At 41.7% G+C, this 23,581-nt stretch overlaps 3 protein-coding genes across 3 annotated transcripts; 2 read left to right on the top strand and 1 right to left on the bottom strand.

Moving 5' to 3' along the window:
- The first annotated feature begins 81 nt into the window (after positions 1–81).
- Positions 82–5,158, top strand: cyp4f3 (cytochrome P450, family 4, subfamily F, polypeptide 3). The gene is made up of 13 exons (XM_069675176.1): positions 82–362; positions 610–754; positions 862–915; positions 1,081–1,208; positions 2,144–2,265; positions 2,344–2,490; positions 2,795–2,909; positions 2,987–3,053; positions 3,818–3,947; positions 4,032–4,165; positions 4,260–4,324; positions 4,402–4,484; positions 4,557–5,158. Exons 1-13 carry the CDS (start codon positions 174–176, stop codon positions 4,777–4,779), a joined length of 1,602 nt encoding a protein of 533 aa, XP_069531277.1. The 5' UTR covers positions 82–173; the 3' UTR covers positions 4,780–5,158.
- Positions 5,159–5,327: 169 nt separating this feature from the next.
- LOC138603767 (lymphocyte function-associated antigen 3) lies at positions 5,328–11,656 on the top strand. Its single transcript, XM_069675675.1, has 11 exons — positions 5,328–5,564; positions 7,664–7,819; positions 7,915–8,040; positions 8,159–8,307; positions 8,382–8,475; positions 8,549–8,662; positions 8,749–8,769; positions 10,165–10,185; positions 10,277–10,303; positions 10,390–10,449; positions 10,529–11,656. Exons 1-11 carry the CDS (start codon positions 5,489–5,491, stop codon positions 10,546–10,548), a joined length of 864 nt encoding a protein of 287 aa, XP_069531776.1. The 5' UTR covers positions 5,328–5,488; the 3' UTR covers positions 10,549–11,656.
- Positions 11,657–13,479: 1,823 nt separating this feature from the next.
- On the bottom strand, positions 13,480–22,769 carry slc19a1 (solute carrier family 19 member 1). Its single transcript, XM_069675378.1, has 6 exons — positions 22,728–22,769; positions 21,250–21,853; positions 18,196–18,943; positions 17,870–18,062; positions 16,646–16,787; positions 13,480–15,208 (listed from the first exon to the last, which is right to left on the bottom strand). The coding sequence occupies exons 2-6, from the start codon at positions 21,526–21,528 to the stop codon at positions 15,005–15,007; spliced, it is 1,566 nt and encodes a 521-aa protein (XP_069531479.1). The 5' UTR covers positions 21,529–21,853; positions 22,728–22,769; the 3' UTR covers positions 13,480–15,004.
- Between the last annotated feature and the right edge of the window lie 812 nt (positions 22,770–23,581).

Here is a 23,581-nt window from a genome sequence, read left to right as displayed (position 1 = left end):
GTTCGAACCGACAAAGGAAGTGGTGTCACTCATAAAAGCAGTTGTTCCTGTTGAAAGAATCGCAATCAAGGGTGAAACACTTTGCTTTCAACACAACACAACAGCCTCTCATTGTGTCTGAGCAGGGCGAGTCTCGAGTATCTAGACCTCTCGCTCTCTCTTTCCGTCCCAGGATGTCCATCCTCTCGCAGGTCATCTTCACTGGCCTCTGCTGGGTCCTGTCTCTGGTCGGTGCAGGACTAATAGCTGTGGCTGCTGTTTTAACCGTGAAGCTTTTGGTGCGACACGCCTGGTACACACACAGGCTTTCCTGCTTCAGCAAGCCACCGACCAACTCCTGGCTTTTAGGCCACCTGGGCCAGGTAGGACACTCAAACCAAGCCTGGTAAAACACACACTCACATGCATTTTCAGCCTTATTTATCAGTTGTAAGGTAATGACATTTATCTCTTTCACACACAGGAAATATGTAGATTTCTCAGAATGATACAGGATGTGCTGCAGTGTTGTGAAATAATAGCATTACAAAATATCCTCTTTGAGTTCCGAACTCACCTTAAAAGTAAGAGTTAACCCATCCAGAGTAACAAATGTTGATTGTGCTGTAGATGCAGAGCACAGAGGAAGGCCTCCTGCAGGTGGATGAGCTGGTGCAGACGTACAAACACTCCTGCAGCTGGTTTCTCGGTCCCTTTTACCACCTTGTCAGAGTCTTCCACCCCGACTACGTCAAACCTCTGCTAATGGCACCTGGTAAATTAAACGTGACTTTTTGGCATCATTACTTAAAAAAAACAAAAACACTTTTCCCCCCGACTTTATTGAATACTGTTCTGTTGTCTTTCCTTTCATCCATCCAGCTAGCATCACAGTGAAAGATGAGCTTATCTATGGCCATCTGCGTCCATGGCTTGGTGAGTCATGGATCATGTTAATACACTTACAATTTAATTTTTTAGACCAGTAAATCAATTAAGTCAGTTAACAGGAGCTCCAATTACAGCGTGTAATGTATGTGCTATCTGTGTAATGATTTGAATAACCACCTCCAAACTGTCTCTCTCTCTCTTCCATCACAGGACAGAGTCTGTTAATAAGCTGCAGGGAGGATTGGTATCGCAGGAGGCGGCTGCTGACTCCAGCTTTCCACTTTGATATTCTGAAGAACTACGTTTCCACGTTTAACATCTCAACTAACACCATGCATGTAAGAACACAGACTGTATAAATAACTGTAGTTACCAGGAACTTTTAGTTCTTCAAGTAACTAAATGGTTCCTGTGGCACATTGATGTCTGCGTTTCCACAGCAGATTAAAGTCCCGGGAAAATGACTTACAACAAAGATGGCGCTATAAACCGCGAGGAACGGGCTGGTACATTTAGCCTGTTAGCATGGAGATGCTAACAGGTATGATGATATTAGTGAGCTTGCAGCTGCAGTCTTTTAAACATGGCGGGTGAAATAAAACGCTGCGAGTACTCGACCAGTCACAAACGATCAGCACGACAGGCCCCGCCCGACACATGGCATAGCCGACAGATGCAAACCATTCAAGTAAAACTTTATTCGCATACCGATAAATCACAACAACTGCTATCTCGTGAGACTTTACAATGAGCAACAAGAGAAGTCACTACGACGGAGTATTAGGGCCACATTAAAGAAAAAAAATTAGGATTTCGAGAATAAAAAAAACTTTATTCACGTAAAAATACGACTTTATTCTCTTAATATTAAGACTTTTTTTCCTCGTAAAATTATGACTTTAATCTCGTAATATTACGACTTTATTCTCGTAAAAATTACGAATTTATTCTCTTAATATTATGATTTTATTCTCGAAATCTTAATTTTTTATTTTTTTTAATGTGAGTTACCATGAATTACAGATGAGCCATGTATTTTGCCCTTCAGAAACACCATATTTTCCTCTTGTTAACTTTAGCTGATAAGCATTTGTTAACTGCTATTTCCTCTTCAGCACAACCCTCTTGTCCAAATATAGTCTCTTCCGGGTCCAAACAAAATACAAAAAACTAAATGTCTAAAATGACAAAGTTCACACTTAAAATTGGTCCTGGGTATGTTCTTATATTTTGATTTATACTATGCTATGTCCTTATTCCCTGTGTCTTTTAGGATAAGTGGCGCCGCCTGGTGGCAGAAGGCAGCACTGACGTAGAGATGTTTGATCACGTCACTCTGATGACGCTGGACAGTCTACTGAAGTGTGCCTTTAGCTACAACAGCAACTGTCAACAGTGAGGAAACCCTTAACCATTTTTCACCAATACTTTCTTCTTCTATAATTTTTATTAAGTCCAGTTTTCTGTCTCCAGGTCGACCAGTGAGTACGTGTCAGCCATAGTGGAGCTGAGTGACCTGATAATAGATCGGCGCCAAAAGATTTTACACCACTGGGACTGGATTTACTGGAAAACACGTCAGGGGAAACAATTCAAAAAGGCGTTACACATTGTGCACAGGTACAGCGCCTGCACAGGTGTGGCATCCTGACCTTTATGTTACAGTGGAACACAAATAATAGTCGACATATTATAAACAAAATTTCACCGCTGAATGTTGAAAAAAATCTGTTGTTTTGATTTACTTACTACGTTTTATTATATTGTGTTTGTATGTGTAATACTTAAATATTTTGAACTGTGTACTATAGAAAGATTACTATAGTATCTCATTGCAGTGATACATAATGTATTTTAATAGCCTATTGTTAAGTGTACAGTTACATTATGACTGTATTGTATGGTAATTATTTGTTGTTTACAGTTTTACCAGGGAGGTGGTTCAGAAGCGCCGTGCCCTGATCAGCCAGCAGAGGGCGACACAGACAGATCCACCCCAGAGACGGAAGGATTTCGTGGACATCATACTCCTGTCAAAGGTAGTAGAAGAAGAAACAAATGTTTAACTGATAAACATTAAGAAATAAAAATGTGTGTGAACATGTCTGTGGTGCAGGATGAGGATGGACAGGGCCTGACGAATGAGGAGATAGAGGCGGAGGCCAACACCTTCATGTTTGCAGGTGAGACATTTTCAAACAACGTTTTTAGTGTCTTATAATGCTAAATGCTACAGTTTAGCATCCCTTGATAGTCATTAAATTCAGACTCAGAAAATTAGCGAACTTAGTTGAAATGCCAGTTTTAAAGCAATATTTGCTAACATGCTAAAATTAGCGATCATAACAGACAGCAAAGCTGTCGCAGAGAAACGTCTGGATATACTAAATTAGCTCAACATGTTTTACTGATTATTAATTATTTTTTATTAGATATTGTATACAATTATTATACATATATAAATATATTATAGAGGGGGGGAAAGGTTTGTTCTAGCAGAAAAAAAGGCTTACTTAAGTTAACATAAGCTAAAACTAGCTGTCATACCTAGGAGTGGGAATCGCAGGGTGATACCAGACCAAGCTAAGCTGTAGCAGAGAAACCTGTGGGTATAATGAACGAGCTGTGGCATGTTTTACTGCTTATTAATATATTTATATTACATATTATTATAACATAGGCCTATATATATATATATATATTATAAAATGAAAAAACTTGCTATGTTCCGGAGAAATTTGCTTACATAAGCTAAAATTAGCGGCCATACCAAACAAAGCAAAGCCGTAGCAGCAAAACCTCTGGGTATGAATGAGCTACAGTGTGTTTTACCGCTTCTTAAATAGTTTTCTTTATATATATTATGTATTATAATCAATTTATATATATATGTATATTCTAAAAGAAAAACTTAAAATTGAAATGAAACCGTTCTTTCTCTCCGCAGGTCATGACACCACAGCCAGTGCGATTTGCTGGACGCTGTATAATTTAGCACGCCACGACCACCATCAGGAGAAATGCAGAGAGGAAGTGATGGATCTGATGCACGGACGAGACAGACAGGAAATAGAGTGGTCAGAAAACACACACACATTGCATGAATCAGTGAATCAGGAATATTTAATGTGAATATGTACGCAATATGTTTTTTTCTAAAGGGAGGATCTGTCCAACCTGCCCTTCACCACCATGTGCATCAGAGAGTCTCTCAGGCTGCACGCTCCTGTGCAGGCTGTGACCAGGAAGTACACCCAGGACATGGCACTGCCAGGGGGTCGGACTGTACCAAAGGGTAATTTTTGTCTTGTTTCCTGTTTATTTATTTGTGAAAGTATTTTTTAAGCAATTCCCATTTTCGTTAAACTAGCTGTTTCTTTCCCCTGAAGATGTAATCTGTTTGGTCAGCATTTATGGAACGCACCACAACCCGGATGTTTGGCCAAACCCAGATGTAAGAAATAAAACGTCCCTTTCTTTCACTTTGACACATCTTTGTTATGTTTGAGCTTATTGTTTCCTCTCTCTTAGGAGTTTCATCCTCTTCGTTTTGACCCCACAAACACAGAGGAGCGGGCTTCTCATGCCTTCATCCCCTTCTCCTCGGGCCCCAGGTACAGCCTCCGCGTTGCTTAACATATAAATAAGATCTGAATCAACACACTAGAGTCTGTTTGTGTTCACAGGAACTGCATTGGTCAGAAATTCGCCCTGGCAGAGCTTCGAGTCGTCGTGGCGTTGACCTTGCTCAGGTTTCGTCTGACCTTGGGGGAGGACCCCGAACTCGGGGCCAGCTCTGGAGGAGTCCGCCGTCTACCTCAGCTCGTCCTGCGGGCGGAGGGAGGTCTGTGGCTGCAGGTGGAGCCTCTGACACCGAACAATGTGGAGGAGGAGTTGCAGGAGGAATGATCCCGGAAGTTATGCTTACTGTTTTGTTTTCAAAATGCATTTTTGACTTTGTTTGTACAAAATAATTTGTCATCCTAATGATTAACTATCACTAAATAATGTAATAATTTTATTTATTTTTTTTTTTTTTTAAATTGTCTGTAGGACTTGGGCTGGAAACGACCTGTATTAATAAGTTCAGGTCAAGCTAGGTCCAAAACTTCAGGCCAGTGCTTTACACCTTATAAAATACAGAGCTGCATGTAATTTGACTTAAGGATTATTAAAGAGAATATTCCTGCGAGGACAAATGATGATTTATTGCATTTAATATATCACGTTACAGAGCATCTAAATGTGCTGTTCTTATCAAATGTACCATATTGATTGTTGACTAGAAGAAAGGCAAAAATAAATTATTATTTAAATTATAAGTATTTTTTACACTTTAACAGAAGTATATCGACGATATGTGTTAGCTAGTGTTATACACATAATGAATATACGAATATTTGTGAGTTTATTTTTGTATATTGGTGGGGGGCGGGGACAACATTCCCTGTGGAGAATCCCTGTCGACTTTCACTTTCGGCTGTGGTTTCTTGTAACACTATTATTAAGCTACAGTACGTAGGTTAGCTTATAATGTTATTATCTTTTAATTTAACGTATCTCTATATGGGTATTCACCCTCGTTTTTAACCGTGTAATTTAACTAACCGCAAGAGAAATGTGTTCGCCCGACTCATCCATGATCCTGGCCGGCTGGGTGTGTCTTTTCCTGGCTGCTGCGTCCGCAGACTCCGGTGAGTTTGTTGCTTGGTGCTAACTTTTAGCTTCCTTGTTTTTGTATGTTGTATCTTTTTGAGGGGTTAACACGTGTATATGTGCAGGCTGTGTCGCAATACAGTAGCTTTACACATCCTCGACCCCACCCAGTATAAACCAGTACGTTTATATTAACTTAGATGGTAGGTTTACAGTCACTGGAGCGTTTGCTAATGTCAACAATACAGTGTGTAAGAGGGCTGCTTGGTGTTACTTTAAACTTACTGAAGCAAAGTAAAACAGAACAGAGTAAATGGGACGTATTAAGATGTATAGACTGGCAAAACAGCAGTATAGCAACGTGATATATATATATATGAACATATGTAGAAAAGAAAAAGAGCTGTGCAGCTCTATATCACATTAATTGCGTATAATAGTGTATGTATGTATGATTTTGCAGGGTGGTACAGAATTAAAATGTGCAGGAAAAGATTATATAGTACATACAGCAGGACGGAACACAATGGAAGAGGTAGTTGTGGGTCCCACACTCTTTATAACACGCTGGACAATCTGAAGCAATTTTATCCGGCTGTTCCACAGAAGGATACAGGTGGGGGTTTCCTTCCTGCCTCAGTCAGGCTGTACAACACATCTGTAGGCCTGCATGCCAAACCTACAGCCACTGATCTGGACTCAGTATCTTTGCACTATTCGCCTGAATACTTGAGCGTGTCTGTATATACAGTATTTATATTATAATATATCCTATCCTGTTGTATAATATCTTATATCATATTATAACTATGAATCTAAATGTTTATTAGGCCTATTATTACTTAACATTTACTTAAAGGTATAATAAGTAGGATTTATCTTTGCATTTTGTCAACAACACATTTAAACTAGTCCCCTCCTCCTGGGCTCTCCGTCACCCTCACTCTCTCGTGCGAGGACCCCGCCGAGCTAACACCGACAGCATCACGGTTACCTTTACGCTAGCATGCTAACCACTGGTTACCGTTGCGCTAGCATGCTAACCGCCGGTTAGCTTGTCCTACCCGGTTTGAGGCACCTACCTGCCCAGAAAGAAAGCCAACTCTGCGTCGCTCTTTCGCCATGTTCGCCGGTCTGAATGGGGCCCAGTCGCTAATTTGAACCAGTCCCACACTCACCTGTACGCTGTGATTGGCTCAGGGAACCACAACAGCGCCCCTCCTGAAAACGTCCCGTACAAAGCAAAGCAACAGAATAGATGCAGAGGGAAGGGTCTCACAAGGGTCTGCACACACACTCACCAACACACGTGTGTCTAGAGAAGAAAATCATTTTACAAAATATTGTCACTTCAAAAGGATGATTTTTGTGTTTTTCTCCAATTTACAATCCCAAAACTCAAAGATATTTATTTTACAGTGATGTACCACAGGGAAAAGCAACAAATCATTGCACTGAAAATGTCAAAGCCAGAGAATATAAAGTGTATTTTCTAGTTTTCCCATATTGGCTGTTAGTACAGCTCGTATAGGCCTATCAAAAGTTGGGCAGCATCAGCGTCTACGCTTAATAAAATGCGCTTCAACAGCGTATGTATTTCCTATGCAGACTCAGGGTCTTTGGAGTGGAGCAGAACATTAGGGCTGTCTTGGAAAGTATCATAAGATACGGCATTACAGCCTGGTATGGTAACTTAACAGTGCAGTTGAGGTCACAGATAGCCTGCCTGGTGCAGACGGCCATGAAGATTATGGAGGTCACAAACCACCAGTCCCTCCAGATGCCTTATCAGGCAGGCACAGAAAACTGTGTCAGACCCAGCTGACATGCTATATCAAGACTTCCAGCTTTACCCTCTGGCAGGAGATTTAGGGTCCCAAGGTGCAAGCTGCAGCTACATACATGTTCCCTACAAAAACACACCATCAATCCATGTATGTATTTTATTACATTGTCTTTAATGCTGGCAGCACAGCACTTGTTTACGTAAACTATGATGTCATATAAAGTAGTAAGAAACTTTAGAATGTGGAAGGAAACAGCTTAACCTTCACGACCCTCTAACCAAAGTCCATTGGAAAAAAAAGCCAATTTAAGGAACACATTCGTCACACTGAGCTTCTTCTCGTCCGTGCAGGTGTACAGCTGTACAAGACGGTGGGCGATGATGTCGTCCTCAAACCAGGTGCGGCCTCTCAGCCGATCACCAACATCCTGTGGAAACAGGGTGCCAACATCGCCGCCCAGTGGGATGCATTGGGAGCAGAAATCGATCTCTTCCGTCAGTTCAAAGGTAAACTGACTTGGGTGCCAAATATGAGCTCCATTTACGAGAGATATATGTGTTTAAGTTTGTTCAGGAGTAACCCTATCCGTGTTTGTTTGAAGAACGTGGCAGCCTGAACACTTCAAGTGGAGAGATGACAATCATAGGACTGTCAGGAGACGACGCGGGGACGTACACAGCAGAAATCAACGACATGGTCGCCGGTTCAACGCATCTCATCATCATCTGTGAGTGCAGGAGTTTTACGCAATGCAATTCCTGATGTGTTTTAATCGAGGAAATCAGACAAAGGAAATACACATTCATGACTTCTAACTGCTGTTTTTGTTCTGTTAACAACAACAGCTCCCGTCCCCAAACCCTCCATAATAAAAGCCTGTGACAACGAGGGGGTCCGCTGTGTTCTGAGCTGCGAGGGAGACATCACAAGCGCTGGACCGGTCACCTACAAGTGGAAGTCAGGAGGCACAGAGAAGGAGAAAACCATTAGAAAGGTATTGCTCTTAAGGCAAGGCAAAGAAACCATTTACATCTACAACATGTGGCTAATATTTCCCTCTGCTCTCAGGAGGACACACTAAATTTAACAGAGTTCAGCTGTGAGCTGCAGAATCCCGTCAGTCAGGAGAGCAGCCAACCCATCTCCAACCCGTTCAACACAGGTGAGTTGTTATTACTTTGAAAGAGGAAGCGTCTCTGTAAAGTCCACTCATCGCGTCTGTTGTCGCCTCACAGCGCCTGAGACTCCAGAAGGAGCAGGAAATGTGAACATTTCCGTAGGAGTCACCGTCTTCATCTGCCTGCTGATGGCGGTGCTGCTGCTGGTTGTCGGTCACAGGGTGAAAGCAGGTGAGGCGTCAGGACATAATCACTGTAGATTAATGTTTAATGTAGTTTGTTGATTAACGTGGTGTTATGTTTTATCTTTCCTTCAGGAATGTGGTTCTTCCAAAAAGGTAAGAAGAAGTGAAGTCGTGTGGATAAAAACATTTCACAATAAGCACTAAAGATTTACATTTCTAATGTGTTTGCAGGTCTAAACTCTATGGAGGTTAAAACTGGCCGTGCTTGCAAGGTTTATTTTTTTCCGTTATCCCGAGTAAATAATTTTGTTACCTCAAAAGTCTTTTTGTTGAGATAATAAGATAATCAAGTGACACTGTTGCAGCTGATTTAAGCTGAAAATGTCAATCACACTGTACTTCAATCACTGTTCAGCTTTGAATCCAAACCATAGACTGTATAAAAAGATGGAGGACATAACAGCTCCCTAAAAGTGAAGCCAAACCCTCTCTATCGCCCCCTGCTGACTGGCTGAAATATAGCTCATAAAGCCCGCCTCCTCCATGTTAACAGATGGGACATGAGTCAAACTATTAAATCAAAATACACGTCAAATAAATGTTTCTCCAACATGGTTTCTGTCATTATAGTTAGTTCTTATCATGCTGATTTACGCTCAAGTGTTAATTTTTCTGACAAGTTTATTTTTAATCAGTTATTTGATGCTGTAAAAAGGATGATTGACAGCTCTGTTGACCAATCCGGCTCCTGCAGCCGATCTGTTCCGGATCAGCAGAGTAGAGGAGGAACAGCGAGAGGAAGTTTCCTTAACCATTGCTGTTAAATACATGCGGGATCTTTGTTTTTTTTCGCTAAGTTAACTGTGTGTTTTGGTTAGCGGAAGTGGCTACGCCCACCCGCCGATCTCTACTGTGCAGCTCTGGCTCCAAATGACGTCACCATCGCAAGATGGCAGCGCCCGTCACGGGGGGTATTTTGGCATCAATTTTGTACAATGAGAGCAGATGGAGACGTGTCGTCCATCTTTACGTACAGTCATTAATCTAAACTAATTGCTATGACAACATTTAGAAGGCGTAATCAACAAAGGCAGACACTCAATGAGTTTTAAATAATTACCCTTTGATCTTGAGAATACAAATGTCCTTTCACAGCGAATAAATACGAGAAATCGACTGTTTTTTCTTGACGAAAAAGCATAAATCATCCTCATTATCATGGGAAAAAAAGCGTTATTATTTGGACATTTATCTTGTGATTGCAAAACAATTGCAGCTTGGCCTGTCTGGGCTACCGTAGCAAACACAAGGAGCATAAATATGACGTAACATTGGACAAAAGGCTGTTAAGGTCTCATTTTCACCCACTCCATAATCAGTCAGTTACAGTCCGACTGCTTGAAAATATCATATTCCCTGTAAATCATCTGCTTTTTGTCCATCTGCTTTTTGTCCATCTCCTGTCAAACATATTTCCTTTAGCACTCAGCGACATTTAATTTAGATCTGATATCTAAGCATATCTTCTGCTTCATTCTCTCCCTGCAGCATCCATGCCATGGGAAGCAGGTCGGTATCGCAAATAACTCACACTGTCACACATATTTAAGCCTTAATAACCAAACAGACACAATAACAGACGTCTTCTACACCTCTACAGACTTCTGGACAAAGCAGGAGCGGTCGCGTAAGTTTCCATTCTAGCGTGTTTTTTCATGTAACTTTTCCCTAACATGTTTAACTTACATCCTTCTGTACATGTCGTTAACACAGCACGAGACGCTGCAGAATCTAACGGCACCTCGTCTCATCAAGACAAGGGACAGACGGACGGTACGATGCAACTGAACGAATGACATTGAGATGCATTGTAGCAGAGTGTGACTCTTCTTCTTCTGTGTTTGTTTTGCAGAGGAGGAGCCAATCGCATAGGGGGATAAACGACGACAAATGAGGCGTAAAAAAAAAACAACACTCCAAAAAAGGTCACAGTGAAGCTGAATGTAAAACTGAATGAACCAGACGGACATGTGCACGTCTAGATTTGTCCGTCATGTGTATATAATATATACAGGCCGTTTAAAACCCATCTTTTACGCTAGAAGCTGACATAAGAAAATTTAGTTTGCAAATTTAATTTAAAAAAGCACTTTTTCAGACGCCAGTGCTGCTGCTTGTTTCAAACAGAACACTAGTTTCTCCAGCAGCAACTACTTAACGTTATTTAATGCATTAAAACAACTTTAAAGTGAAACTAAGAAGATCAAACACTACAAAGACCACAAAGATATGTGATAAAAGTACTGACAGAGAAAACACATCTCAGTTCTCCTGTGACACTTCCCAAAGAGGCATTGAGGGGCCTCACACTTCAGACAATACTGGGAAACCCTCCGATGTGTCCTTTCCTGTCCGTACCTGGTGCCTCGACCTCATTAAACCGCCCCAGCGGAGGATGATTTGTGATTGGAAGCATGTCTGGTGTAGATTCCTGTAGGGAGGAACTGGACAGATAACACAGGAGGGAAAAAAAGGACGCCATTGTGTGCTGCTGGTTGCCAGCTCCGCCAACAATCAGGTCATTGTGCAGGACTTGTGTGTGTACTTGCTTGACGATTTTTAACTCAAACAAGGTCGATCAGTTATTTGTGTTTTAACTTTATTCTCATTTAACTCTCCTCTTTGTTTGGGGGTTCTGCTTGTAGCTTTAGCTTTGGAGGGGAAACTTGTTTCTGACACACTAAGGATCTTTTTTGTTTGTTTATTATCCTTGTACTTTTAGATACAAGGCACCTGAATGTGTTAGACTTTATATTACAAGAGTGTCACTTCTAAAGCTCACATTCCCCACTAAGGAGTTTTTGTTACTTTTAAAGTATCCACATTTTGTTTAACAAAAGACACTAGCTTATACGTGCTCCGTTACTGAAGTCTTAGATGTGTTTGGTGGCAGTATACGATATAAAGAATGTAGGAAAGTAAATGTACTCTAAGTGTTTTTAAATGGGTTGTATTAAATAAAACAGGCCCTTAAAATACGCCTTTTTGTGTTTTATTTTACTTGCCAGTTCTTCTTTGCAACAGTAGAATTAAGTATAAGTTCAGCCACTAGAGGGCAGCAACTCAACACATTTCACTGTCACTGAGTTGAGCGTGTTGACGGTTCGACCACTGCTCTAAAACTGCATTTGAGTAAAAAACAGCTGCAGCCTCTCAGAGGAGAACTGATAATGCTTTTATGAAGGGATATCATTTATAAAGTTGATAAATGTCAAAATTACGGAAGACGGTAGCGGACATGTACATCCGTACATTTTATTTACTCCGTTTTCCCGTGATAAAGAGTAATTTCCGGTTGTTTTCTCCAGTCTTTATTTTCTCATTATCTCGAGATAACAAAGCTTGTCGTCTCGTGATAACTGGATAATTTCCCAGCGATCTAGAAAACAAAACAACAGACTGCTCAATGTTGTATTACAGACCACGACATACCATGCTGCCATCGCCTACACCTACACATCGTTTGTTTTGCATCTCCGGAGAGACGAGTTAGGATCATCCGACGTCACGGGGGTGCCGTGTTATCGCGAGATAACGAGATGAATAACTCGGATTCTTTATCGGTTTCTTAGCAGCATTTGTTTTCAAGATTCGGTTCGAGTTTCATATAAACACTATTCTAAATTACGTTTTAGTGCTTTTACATTGGTGTTCTGCATAACTTTAATTTTAAGCTATGTTTTTGCTTTGCATTGTAAGAGTAGATAAGGTCTACTTTGAAATAAGCTGTGAGGATTATGAGCAACATCAAGGGCCTTCAAATTCAGATGCTTTACTCCTCGAAGTGAGGTTTGTGTTGAATTAAAAGGTGTACAAGGCAGTGACTTGGTGAAAGCGTAACGGCAGCCAAAAACATTAATATAAAGTCAGTGTCTTCAGCCTCAACAAAAATAAGTATGAATCTGGTGCCTCAGTGACTGACCATCTGAGTGAACTGCTGAGTCATCGCTTACTCAAACGATATCAAGGCTAAAGGCAAAACCACAGACACAGCTAACAACTCTGTAAGACAGAGTCTCCCACGTTTCCTTCTCTTATATAAATATTAAACTATGGACATACAGTTAAATAAGATAAAGAGGAACCAGGGCTTGTACGTGCCGTCAGTCCAGAGCTGCTTTGTGTCTAAGCAGAGGGGGGTCGTCAGCTGTTGAAACAGTTGAGCTTGAACGACACATGACCTCGAGCTAAACATGAATTGCAGAAAAACAAATAAGAAACAAAAGGGCTCCAAGTGTTCGTGCTGTGAGCGGGAACTGCAGCTGACCAAACAACTCTGTTAACAAACCCATGTCTAAAAAAATCTAGATTATTAACATGTAAAATACCCTGTTCAAAGGAGAGACTGTGCTGGAGAGAGAGATACTAAACAGTATGCTAACAATCAACAACAAAATCTATCCATCCGGTTTCTTTTGCTTATCTGGGGTCGGGTTGTGGTGGCAGCAGACGTCCCTCTCCCAAGCAACATTTTCCAGCTCCTCCTGGGGGATCCTGAGGCGTTCCCAGGCCAGGTGGGACATATGATCACTCCAGCGAGTTCTGGGTCTCCTCTAGTTGGACTTGCCCGGAAAACCTCCACAGGGAGGCGCCCTGGAGGCATCCTAATCAGATGTCCGAACCACCTCAACTGGCTCCTTTTATACTTTTTGCAGTGTTATTTGCAACATTTAGCAGCAGCCTCTTCATATATTTCCGCTCATGTAGCAAAAGCACTATTTTATATTGTAAAACACTTGATTTCTTTCTTCTTCAGGGCTCTAAAATGTGTCAAAGTCAGACAGGAAAAACATAAAGTTATAAAGTTATAAAGTTTATTATCAACCAAAAGCAATTTATTTGTGAATAAAAAATAAACACCTGATTAAAGCCAGTGTTTGTCCTTTTTTACAGCATTCAGACAGGTTCACAGTTATTACATTTGTCAGCCATTATTTCAAATCAAAGTTTAAAAAAATATCGATACATTCTTAATGTAGGTACAACTCAAAGCTATTATACGAAAGATCCTCTCAAGTCAAAAATCGAAGCTTTTTGAAGCAAACGTGTGAATGCGTGCACGTTTGCATCAAGTAACACTGTGTTCCTATTTGTAGAAGTGCGTCCTGCAGTTTTATTAAAGGATAAACAGCTGCACTATAGTTGAAAGTTAAGAGTTGTAGCCCTTTTGTTGTAGTTGGCGCCCAAGCCCAAGGCGTTGATTAGCAGCAAGACTAATAACTTGTTTGCAGGCTTTATATCCACCTGACGGTAACACTTTAAAGTCGGTGTGTTCCTATTAAAAAATATTGTCGAACGGCATCACTTTCACTTTTGATTTCCCTACACATTCAACATCTCAAAGAGGATAATTTCAGGTGATGCTGCTGCTTCTACATTACAAAAAGCAGCAACACTAGAATCATTAAATCTGCATTAAATCTGCAGTTAAAACAATCTGACACAAAGGCTGGGAGAGAATATACCCGTCATGTGTGATTATCAATAATGTAAAAACTAGACCTAAGAAGCTGATATGGTCCGTTTCCCCCCGTTTGAGGGCACTACACATATTAACACGGAGCTGTAACATCAGGTACAATCGGAGTGAACATGCAGACTGTTTAGACGTATTATTATCGATCGCTTTTGTTTGTGTGGCAGTGAAACCGCTCAGCATTTAACAGCTGCGAACTCTCCTCGTTTACTGTAAGAAAACACCACAGAAAGGCTCGACTCCGGCCCTTTAAGTAGCGCTCCCTCTCTGTGTTTAAGATGACTCGCCTAAATATGAAAGCTTAGAACCACTTAGTGCTTAGTATTAAATAAGAAGTGTATTTTTTTTAGAGATAGACCGATATGTTTTTTTTCAGGGCCGATACCAATACCGATTATTAGTAGTCAAGGAGGCCGATAACCGATATTTGAAGCTGATATTCATTTGCAGTAAAAGTGAAAATATTGGCGTCAAAATTTTGAATAATACAAACTCCAACACTTAACTTTGTTTAAATGCCTTTAAGCATATGCATCAGTGCCAAAATAACCCAGATTTAAATTGATCTCTTATCAGCCGTCAGATTAAAAAATAAAAAATAAAATAAAAAAGGCCGATGCCAATATGCGTCAAAATGCCGATAATCGGCCCGGTCGATAATCGGTCTATCCCTAATTTTTTTACTATTTCTGATTGACAAACTCTCCTGACACATGTCAGACACAAGACGCCTTGCAGCCTGTCCGACTGTAGTGCAGCAGCTTTAGGTCTTTAGGTAGGCACTTTTATGATTGAGGCCAGATCTCTCCACAGAGTTCATATGTTTGATCCCGCCAAGTTTTTTTTTTGTCGTTATGCTTTGGCGCTTTCGCCGTTAGACAAACATTCTGCCTCCAGATTTGCAGCGACAGGGCAAAGCTCTGTGGGCGTGGCCTGTTCGTCGGCCCCGCCTCCTCCTCCTCTGGGCTGTGTTCGGTAGTGGCGGATGATGACCACAGCGGCACAGATTAAGTAGACGGCGGTGAGGATGGTGAAGTAAATGAAGTACACCAGGAACTGTAAACAACAACAAAAAAAGCTTTAATTTGTTATCAGTCTGTAAACACACTGAGATTTTCTGAAACAAGACGCCTACATTCTGTACCCCTACACAAATTTAGTTATCACCACCTTGCTTAGCATCATTTACAGTTACAAAAACTCAGCTCTGTCCCTTTAAGAAACCCTGCCCTTCACAAGCTGGCTTTCTTCTGATTGACCAGCTCTCCGAAAGCCTGCTGAGGCTGCACCATAGACTGTATAAAAAGATGGACGACATGACAGCTCCCTAAAATTGAAGCCAAACCCTCTCTATCGCCCCCTGCTGACTGGCTGCAGTATAGGTCATAAAGCCCGCCTCCTCCATGTTAACAGATGGGACACGAGTCCAACTATAAAATCAAAATACATGTCAAATAAATGTCATTATAGTTAGTTCTTATCATGCTGATTTACTTCCAAGTGTTCATTTTCCTGACAAGTTTATTTTTAATTAGTTATTTGATGCTGTCAAAAGGATGATTGACAGCTCTGTTGACAAATACGGCTCCGGCAGCCGATCTGTTAGACTAGGAACGGTGAGAGGAGACGTAACTAAAAAAATCACTACAGTCATTGAAGTTTATCTGTGAACGTCTGCTTCAGACCAACACAAGAAGCTGTTTTGCTGTTAAACACGCCCACGTGCGGGATCCTTGCTGTTTTTTCCGGTAAGTTCAGTGTGTGTTTTGGTTAGCGGAAGTGGCTACGGCGTCTCCAAATGACGTCACCATCGCAAGATGGCAGCGCCTGTTGCAGGGGGGTATTTTGGCTTCAATTCCGTACAATGAGAGCAGATGGAGACGCGTCTATATATACAGTCATTGGCAGCATTTAAAAAAACTGTGTGAAACCTGGCGTTCACAGCAGACTGAGCGGAGAAGCCTGGGGATTACTCCAACATATTTTTACTTACAGATTTGAAACTTCACCCACTTTTAGTCTGGACATCCAACATTGTAAAAATCTATATATGTCTCAATGTGAAACAGCATGATACCCCCTCTTTAAACAAATCAGTTACATTCATGTACATTCTCTTAACTCTCCTGCTATACTGACAGTTAACTCAAGAGCGAGACTGCATTCTTAATAATTGGTTGATTTGAGTGACGCGTTTGCTTTGTAATCATCAAATCTTGTTTGCAGGCCTTTTTTTTCCACAGCAGAGAGTTTGTGTCATCATAGCCGGAGAGCAGCAGGTGGAAGTAATCACACTAACGACGATGACTGCAGAGCAACACAGCAATCAATGTCATTTGTTACACCTGTGTCTGACAAGCCGCAGAGACTGCTGCTCTATTCGTCTGTTACTGCACGCTGTATTTCCCCATAATATTGTCGTTTCGAATATAAATGAGTCTGCGTTCAAACTGTGACATCAACAAGATGCCAGTGTTGTGTGTGACACTTTACCTGAGAATGCACATCCAGCGCAAGGCCTCTCTTGTCTATAAATATCAGGTTGATGATGGTCTTCAGGATGGTCCCCAGGAAGGTGTTGATGCCGAACACTAAGGCGCAGAGCTCCTTGGTGAGAGACGAGGCAATCTGGAAACTATAGAGGTGATAGGACGATCAGAACGGACCAGACGCTCCACAAACACACAGCTTAGTGAGTGACGCTGTTAGTTAATAAGTGTTTAAACATGTCATTTTAATGTACTGTTAGTTTATAAATCACTGCAGCAAAGCGCAGGGAGTTCCGCGGGTCAGCAGCATCTCTTATAAAGTTAACTGAAAATTTAAATAAATAAATAAATAAATAAATAACTTCCTGAAGTTTTATTAAGTAAATAAAACAAAGTTAAATAAAATTTGCAAAGAACTTTTTCTCCTCTCCGCCATGTGTGTGAGCACTCTGCATGCACAGCTTTCACTGCTGATTGGCTGTTACCCGTGCCATGGCTCTGCGTGTAACCAATCAGTGCTGTGGGTGGGACAATGCTGGAGACAGAGTAGTGACTGCAGACAGAGAGGCGCGGCTGCATCAGAGCCAAAACAACCCAGTTTTAAATTGATCTCTTATCGGCCGTCAGATTTTAAAAAAAGGCCGATGCCGATATGCGTCAAAATGCCGAATATGAGCGCCGATAATCGGTCTATCCCTAATCACTGGTCTGGATTAAAAGATTAAAACCTTGATGTTGTGTGTATTTTAAAGCTGCAGTTAACAACTATTCTCGTGAATGTACATTTTCTTTATTCATTTTAACGTTTTCTGTCCATAAAACTTAAGAAAACAGTGAAAACGAGGTGTAAACAAACCGGCCGGCTCTGCTGTTTACACAGACGCCGTTTCGCCTCTGTTACCACCACCGACACCGGCTCAGAGGCGGAACGACTTCGCCCCACCGTTACGCCTCTGTGCGTTTTACATAGAAGACGGAACGTAACAATCCTGCTTTAAACTGGCTCCTGTCTCTCTTCAGCTGTCCTATAAATAAAGGCAAAAGCCAAAAAAACAAAAAAAAATCTTGTGTCTTTGAACAGACATTAATATTGAACAACGTCAAACCCACAAAAGCAGGAAATTCTCACATTTTACCTCCTGGAACTATTCATTAATTTGTCATATTTACTTGTTGACTGTCTAACCTTTGCAACTCTACTTAAGATTAGGATCTATTTGGCACTCACGTGGCGATGGGCACCAGAAACTGGTAGAACCCCCTGAAGAGGACGTAGGCCAGGTAGCAGACCCAGATGTTGTCTGTGGTGCTCATGAGCAGCAGCAGACCCGCCTGCACGGCCGTAATGACGCCGATCACCAGCTCGGACCAGACGTTCCACCGGATCTTCACGAAGCCGGCGGCGAAGGAGGTTATCGCACCTGAAAAACACACGTATTAAGAAATGTCTTAAAACTAATGATGACTACTGATTGCAAGGCAAACCAAGCTGCCGATAATACAACACATATAAGTAGAACTTCTTAGAGTGTCATAGGTGCAGAAAGGTCTCACTCAGCAGGGTAGACGCTGCCTCCACTCCCCCGTTGTAAACGTTCTTGTTCTGAGCGGCCAGGGAGACTTTGTTCCACAGGATGTGCACGTAGAACAGCACCAGGTAGTACCCCGTGGAGTTGAACACCCACCACAGGGACCAGAGCCGCAGTTTGGGTATCTTCATCACGTTTCTCACCTCCAGCAGCATCTGCACCAAGACGGAGTCCCTCCAGCGCGAGGAAGACACGCCGCTCTCTTTCGGGTTCATTTTGTCCAGTTCCGATTTTGCCGCCAGCTCCTTCTGCTCCTGAATCCGGTTGAAAAACAGGGAACGCTTCGGCCACGGCAGGCACAGCGAGAGCAGCAGACCGAAGCTGACGAAGCCCAGGGATATGGCGTTGAGGGTGTAGAAGCTGATGTTGCCGAAAGACAGGCACATCTGGCCCAGAACCGAGCTGGTGAACACCCCGAGGAGGACCGAGGAGCGCGAGTATCCGGCCACGCGCTGGTAGAGGGCCGGGCTGACCAGGGAGAAGATGTAGGAGGAGTAGGCCACCCGGCACGCCATGGTGATGCCGTAGAAGAACTCCATGAACTGCATCTCGATGAGGCTGCTGCCGAGGAGGAGGATGAGCCAGATGACCACCTGGCTGACGCCCTGGATGATCAGGACCGGCTTGTAGCGCAGGAGATCAGTCAGCAGGAAGGCCGGCACCAGCACGGCCATGTAGGAGTACGTCAGCACAGGAGTGATTTCATTGGTCACCTGGAAATGACAGGAAGTCAGTCAGTTGTTCGGGCATTGTGACTACTTAGTATTTTCTGGATTGATTGTTTGGTCAGGTCGGACAAAGAAAGGAAAGGTGGAAAAATGTCTGTCATAGTTTCCCAGAGGCCAAAGTCACATCGATTAGGACTTGATGTTCTAGATGAATCTACATGTCATGTAATCTATGAACAATTTCGTTGCGTCATCAGGTAATATAAAATCTTATCTCTGCAAATGACTAAATAATTAACCATGGCTTGGTAATAAAGAGATGAATATGTCAGTGATCTGTTGACCTTAGCTAATAATAAGACGTCACAAATGTTTGATTTAATTTAAATGAGTCATAATTCAAACATTCGGGGAAAATTTGGCCCCTTTTTTATGCAAATGAGCCTCGTGGCAAAAAGCACCTAATTCGCTAACAGCACCGCGCAGTGAGAGACAAAATATGACTCAACCCCGGCACACGGGCGGACTTTGTTTACATGTGTGGAGACGGCCTGGAGCCGTTACGCAGGGCAGGGCTTATTAAATCTGGATGAGCTCACCTGGTTTCTTTTATAATTAAGAGTTACCTATGCTTAATGCATACATGATAAAATTAACAAGGCTAGTAAAGGGGCGCTGGTTTAGCTCATAGACTGTATAAAAAGAAGGACGACAAGACAGCTCCCTAAAAGTGAAGCCAAAACATTTCGGGCGCCCCCTGCTGACTGGCTGCAGTATAGCTCATAAAGCCCGCCTCCTCCATGTTAACAGGTGGGACGTTTATTTTTAATGAGTTATTTGATGCTGTCAAAACGATGATTGACAGCTCTGTTGACAAATCCGGCTCCTACAGCCAATCAGTTCCGGGTGAGCAGAGCGGAGGACGATCCGCGAGTGGAAACGTAACTAAAACAATCATTACAGTCATTGAAGTTTCCATACCTGTGAACGTTAACCTGAGACCAACACAAGAAGCTGTTCTGCTGTTAAACACGTCGCTGTGCGGGATCCTTGCTGTTTTTTCGCTAAGTTAAGTGTGTGTTTGGGTTAGCGGAAGTGGCTACGGCCGCTTCGCTCGCCGATCTCTACTGCGCAGACTCTGGCTCCAGGGGCTATTTTGGCATCAATTTCGTACAATGGGAGCAGATGGAGACGCGTCGTCCATCTATATATACAGTCATTGGGTTACCTCAGTTGGTAGAGCAGGCGCCCCATATACAGAGGCTACAGTCCTCGACGCACTGATCGCAGGCTCGACTTTCAGTCTGCTGATCATTTGGTGCATGCCATCCCCACCTCTCTACTCCTAACACTTCCTGTCTCTCTTCAGCTGTCCTATAAATAAAGGATAATAAAAAAAAATCTTGGATTAAAAAAATAAAAGCTAGTAAACAAAAAATTCCTCCTTAAATCTTCCCCTTGCATCCCTTGTAGTCTGACCACATTCACTTGTTGTATTTAATCTTTAACAGTGATGAAAGAGGCAAAACGAGACTTACGTACATTTCTGCCACAGTGCATGCTGGGAGACTTCTTACACATCTACATGTATGGTTTCCGATTTCTTCTCATTTTGCCGTAATTTCAAAATAAAAGTTTTTAAAGATAACTTACAAATCAATCCTTAAACTGCATTTTAAGAAGCTTTAAGAATATTTGACTCATGCTAAACTAGCCTATAAATTACCCAAGGTATGCCACGTGGGTTGGACTGAGGAAATCCATTGCTTATTCAGTCACTTATTCACCTACATGGTGGAAATCTCACAGCATCAACATTTACCTTTGCACACACCCCCGTCATGTGCTGGATTTTAATTTCCTTTTCTTACTTTGAAACAGACAATCAATTACAAACGAATTAGCTGGATGTGAATAAACAGGATTATTTAAGCCTGATAGCAGCGTGTTAGCCTGAATTAGCTTAGCCACATTTGAAGAGATAACATTTTCTCCTGTTTGAGCGACACCTTCCGTACAAGGTCATGCTATAGCACCCGTGATCCTGTACCATTCTAAAAACCAGAGCCGCTGATGATACTGCAACCACTCCTCATTATAAACCTCCACAAGCCTATTACACTGACCCACTTTAGAGGAATGTGAACTTTGATCGCAGTTAGGTGGATCAGAAAAGTCCCCACAGGGCGCCCATAACGTCTGCTGTGTGATGACTGCTTTACTGCGAGGAGAGGAGCTTATGAAAGAGGCTTACAGGTTGACTTTCACTGCATACTCTTTTGCTTATTCGCTTTTTTTCGGTTAAAGATAAGATATTTGAAATTTGGTTGCACAAAACGTGACCAACTAACCTCAACCCGGGTGAAGTTCTTCTCAGGGCTGAGCAGGTACGGCGTAATGAAAGGCTCTCCAGGCTTTATCGACGCCATAAACCCGTAGAAACACAAGAATATCACGGCCCACTTCCACGTCCTGGGCTCCCTGGCTTCCTCCGGGGGACCTTCGCAGGAAGACGGAGCCATACCTACTTCTCCGTCTTCAGGTGGTACGCTGTCTTCAGATGCTGGCGCCTTCTGGTCCATCTCCGTGTCCGATTTGTCCCCGCTTCCTGCTGTGTCGTCTTCTCCCATTGTGTGAGCTTGTTGGTGGACCACTCTGTGATGTAGAGTGTGAATGTATACTGCTTTAAATCAGCACATTAAATTTGGTTTCGACTCCAAACGAACAAACCCAACTGATTGGGTTGAATCAAACCGTGCTGTCCTCTAAACTCTTCTGCCTCTCCATGCTAGAAAAAGTACTGAAACGGTGCGAGTGAATCACTCAACAGGGTGATGACATGGTAGTTAAAATGCTACATGCTGCCATTTGCATGTAAGAGAAAACGTTGACCTTTGCTCCATTCATTTCCTGACAGCAGGCTGTCCACCGGCCGGGTCTGGTGTCATTGTTAACCTGAAAAGATAACAATGTTGTCAGTTAGTCAGACTGTTTTGACACTGCAGACGCTGCAGCTGACATGAGAGCCAGGATTTGTTGTTTACTTTGGAAGCAAAACTGTGGCAGCCTATAGCATGTTGCTTTAACTCAAATCAATTATTGTCATTGCCGGTAAATCCGAGGCTTATTTGTCTAATCAATTGATTGCTTTAGTGTAAATAGAATCACAAACAATGGCCGTCACAAGCTTTCAGAGCCCAAGCTGGTGTCCTTTAATAGCTTATTAAGTCCAATACCCTTAAATTCCGACTCCAGTTGTAGAAAAGCATTTTTTCTTTTACAAATCTCTTTAAATAAAATAATAAAAAAATAAAAGATTAACACATTCTACCAAGATACCTAGATAGTGAAAACCTGAGTATTTAACACGCAGTTTGCTTTCTAGAAATAACGTGGCCTGAGCGACGCGTTAAGACTTTGGGGGTAATGCAAACAAGTTACACAAGGCATTCATTGGGTAACACAGTGCGTTAGCCAGCTTCACATGCCAGCACACCAAAAACAAAAAAGCCCCACTAACCGACACGTTAGCTGCTAATGTGCTAAACCTGCCTAATGTCGTTTTTTCTGTCTGCGTGTGAAGGACACACACTTGGCGTAAAATCACTTCACTGCACAATTCACTCTCAAGTATGCAGTTTTAGCTAGCCAACAAGCTAGTTATAAGTCTACAAACAAAGCACTCTTGTTAGCATACATTGGTAACGCAGTCCTTAAAGCAAGCAAATCGGTGGCCGTTTAGACAACAAAGACCTGGTTTTAAATTTAAAAGCATAATATTACTTTATTCAAATTAAGAGTACACAAAATTGAGTCTACTGTCACATACCTCGTGAGCTCCATCTGAAGCTGGCTGCAGCGCTTAATTTGCCAGGCAACTCTTCCCACTCAACGCGTTGTCTTCTGGGAAATGTGGTTCTGCAGTTGACTTCCGCGTCAGAGTTTATAAAAACTTTATTTAACTTGACACTTAGCGCTATATTTAATACTATTTCTTACTGTTTATTAATTTTATTAATTTTTCATATATTCAATTACCTGTACGGCACGAGATAAACACGATAAAGTTACAGGCTACATTTTACATTTTATTTTACGTCTCTATCTTCAGAGAGTGCCTTGTGCGATCGCACCATCTGCTGGACATATAATGTTACTGCTACTATTTCCCTTCTACAACTATTACTACTAATTCTAAGAGCCTGATAAGAAAAGTAATCGACAGATATATGCCGTTATATGATACTTAAATACAAAACATATTGAATGGTATTACAATATAAAACATAATATCCCTATCACTGAACTATTATTAATATTAGGTCATTTGATCATGCTCTGAAAAATATCTTCTGAATCATTTTTGTTGCTAGTGTTAATGTTGTACTTCTTCAATCAAATTCAACAACAGTAATCAGTAAGTGCAGGGAAATTTGCAGAACCCTTTATTTTATTGGCTATTGATTAACTTTGCAAAACCTGAAATGTTAATAGTCTTTGAAACATTTCTGGACTTTTACAGAAAATAGACATATAATTAATATTGTTATTATTATCATTATTATTATTATTCTAAGCAGAATCTATAGTTTCAAAGAGATTTATTGGAATAGAAACGTATAGCACAAAAACAGAGAGCCACTCTTGATTGTGAAACAATTGAAATGAACGACAAAAATGAAC

The sequence above is a fragment of the Semicossyphus pulcher genome, unplaced genomic scaffold, assembly GCF_022749685.1.
Source record: "Semicossyphus pulcher isolate SPU_LCO1_2020_fin unplaced genomic scaffold, fSemPul1.0.p SCAF_24, whole genome shotgun sequence".
NCBI classification, from domain to species: Eukaryota; Metazoa; Chordata; class Actinopteri; order Labriformes; family Labridae; genus Semicossyphus; species Semicossyphus pulcher.
This window is presented reverse-complemented; position numbering and strand designations above follow the sequence as displayed.

What these genes read in the sequence shown, in the direction of transcription:
- cyp4f3 (XM_069675176.1), top strand. Translation starts at nt 174, where the DNA reads ATGTCCATCCTCTCGCAGGTCATCTTCACTGGCCTCTGCTGGGTCCTG. An exon ending in TTTTAGGCCACCTGGGCCAG is followed by an intron (nt 363 to 609) that starts GTAGGACACTCA and finishes ATTGTGCTGTAG; the next exon opens with ATGCAGAGCACAGAGGAAGG. An exon ending in GACAGACAGGAAATAGAGTG is followed by an intron (nt 3,948 to 4,031) that starts GTCAGAAAACAC and finishes TTTTTTCTAAAG; the next exon opens with GGAGGATCTGTCCAACCTGC.
- LOC138603767 (XM_069675675.1), top strand. Translation starts at nt 5,489, where the DNA reads ATGTGTTCGCCCGACTCATCCATGATCCTGGCCGGCTGGGTGTGTCTT. An exon ending in AATGTGGTTCTTCCAAAAAG is followed by an intron (nt 8,770 to 10,164) that starts GTAAGAAGAAGT and finishes CTCTCCCTGCAG; the next exon opens with CATCCATGCCATGGGAAGCA. An exon ending in ATCCATGCCATGGGAAGCAG is followed by an intron (nt 10,186 to 10,276) that starts GTCGGTATCGCA and finishes ACACCTCTACAG; the next exon opens with ACTTCTGGACAAAGCAGGAG.
- slc19a1 (XM_069675378.1), bottom strand. Translation starts at nt 21,528, where the DNA reads ATGGGAGAAGACGACACAGCAGGAAGCGGGGACAAATCGGACACGGAG. An exon ending in AGAACTTCACCCGGGTTGAG is followed by an intron (nt 18,944 to 21,249) that starts GTTAGTTGGTCA and finishes TGTCATTTCCAG; the next exon opens with GTGACCAATGAAATCACTCC. An exon ending in CGCTGGATGTGCATTCTCAG is followed by an intron (nt 15,209 to 16,645) that starts GTAAAGTGTCAC and finishes TGTTGTTTACAG; the next exon opens with TTCCTGGTGTACTTCATTTA.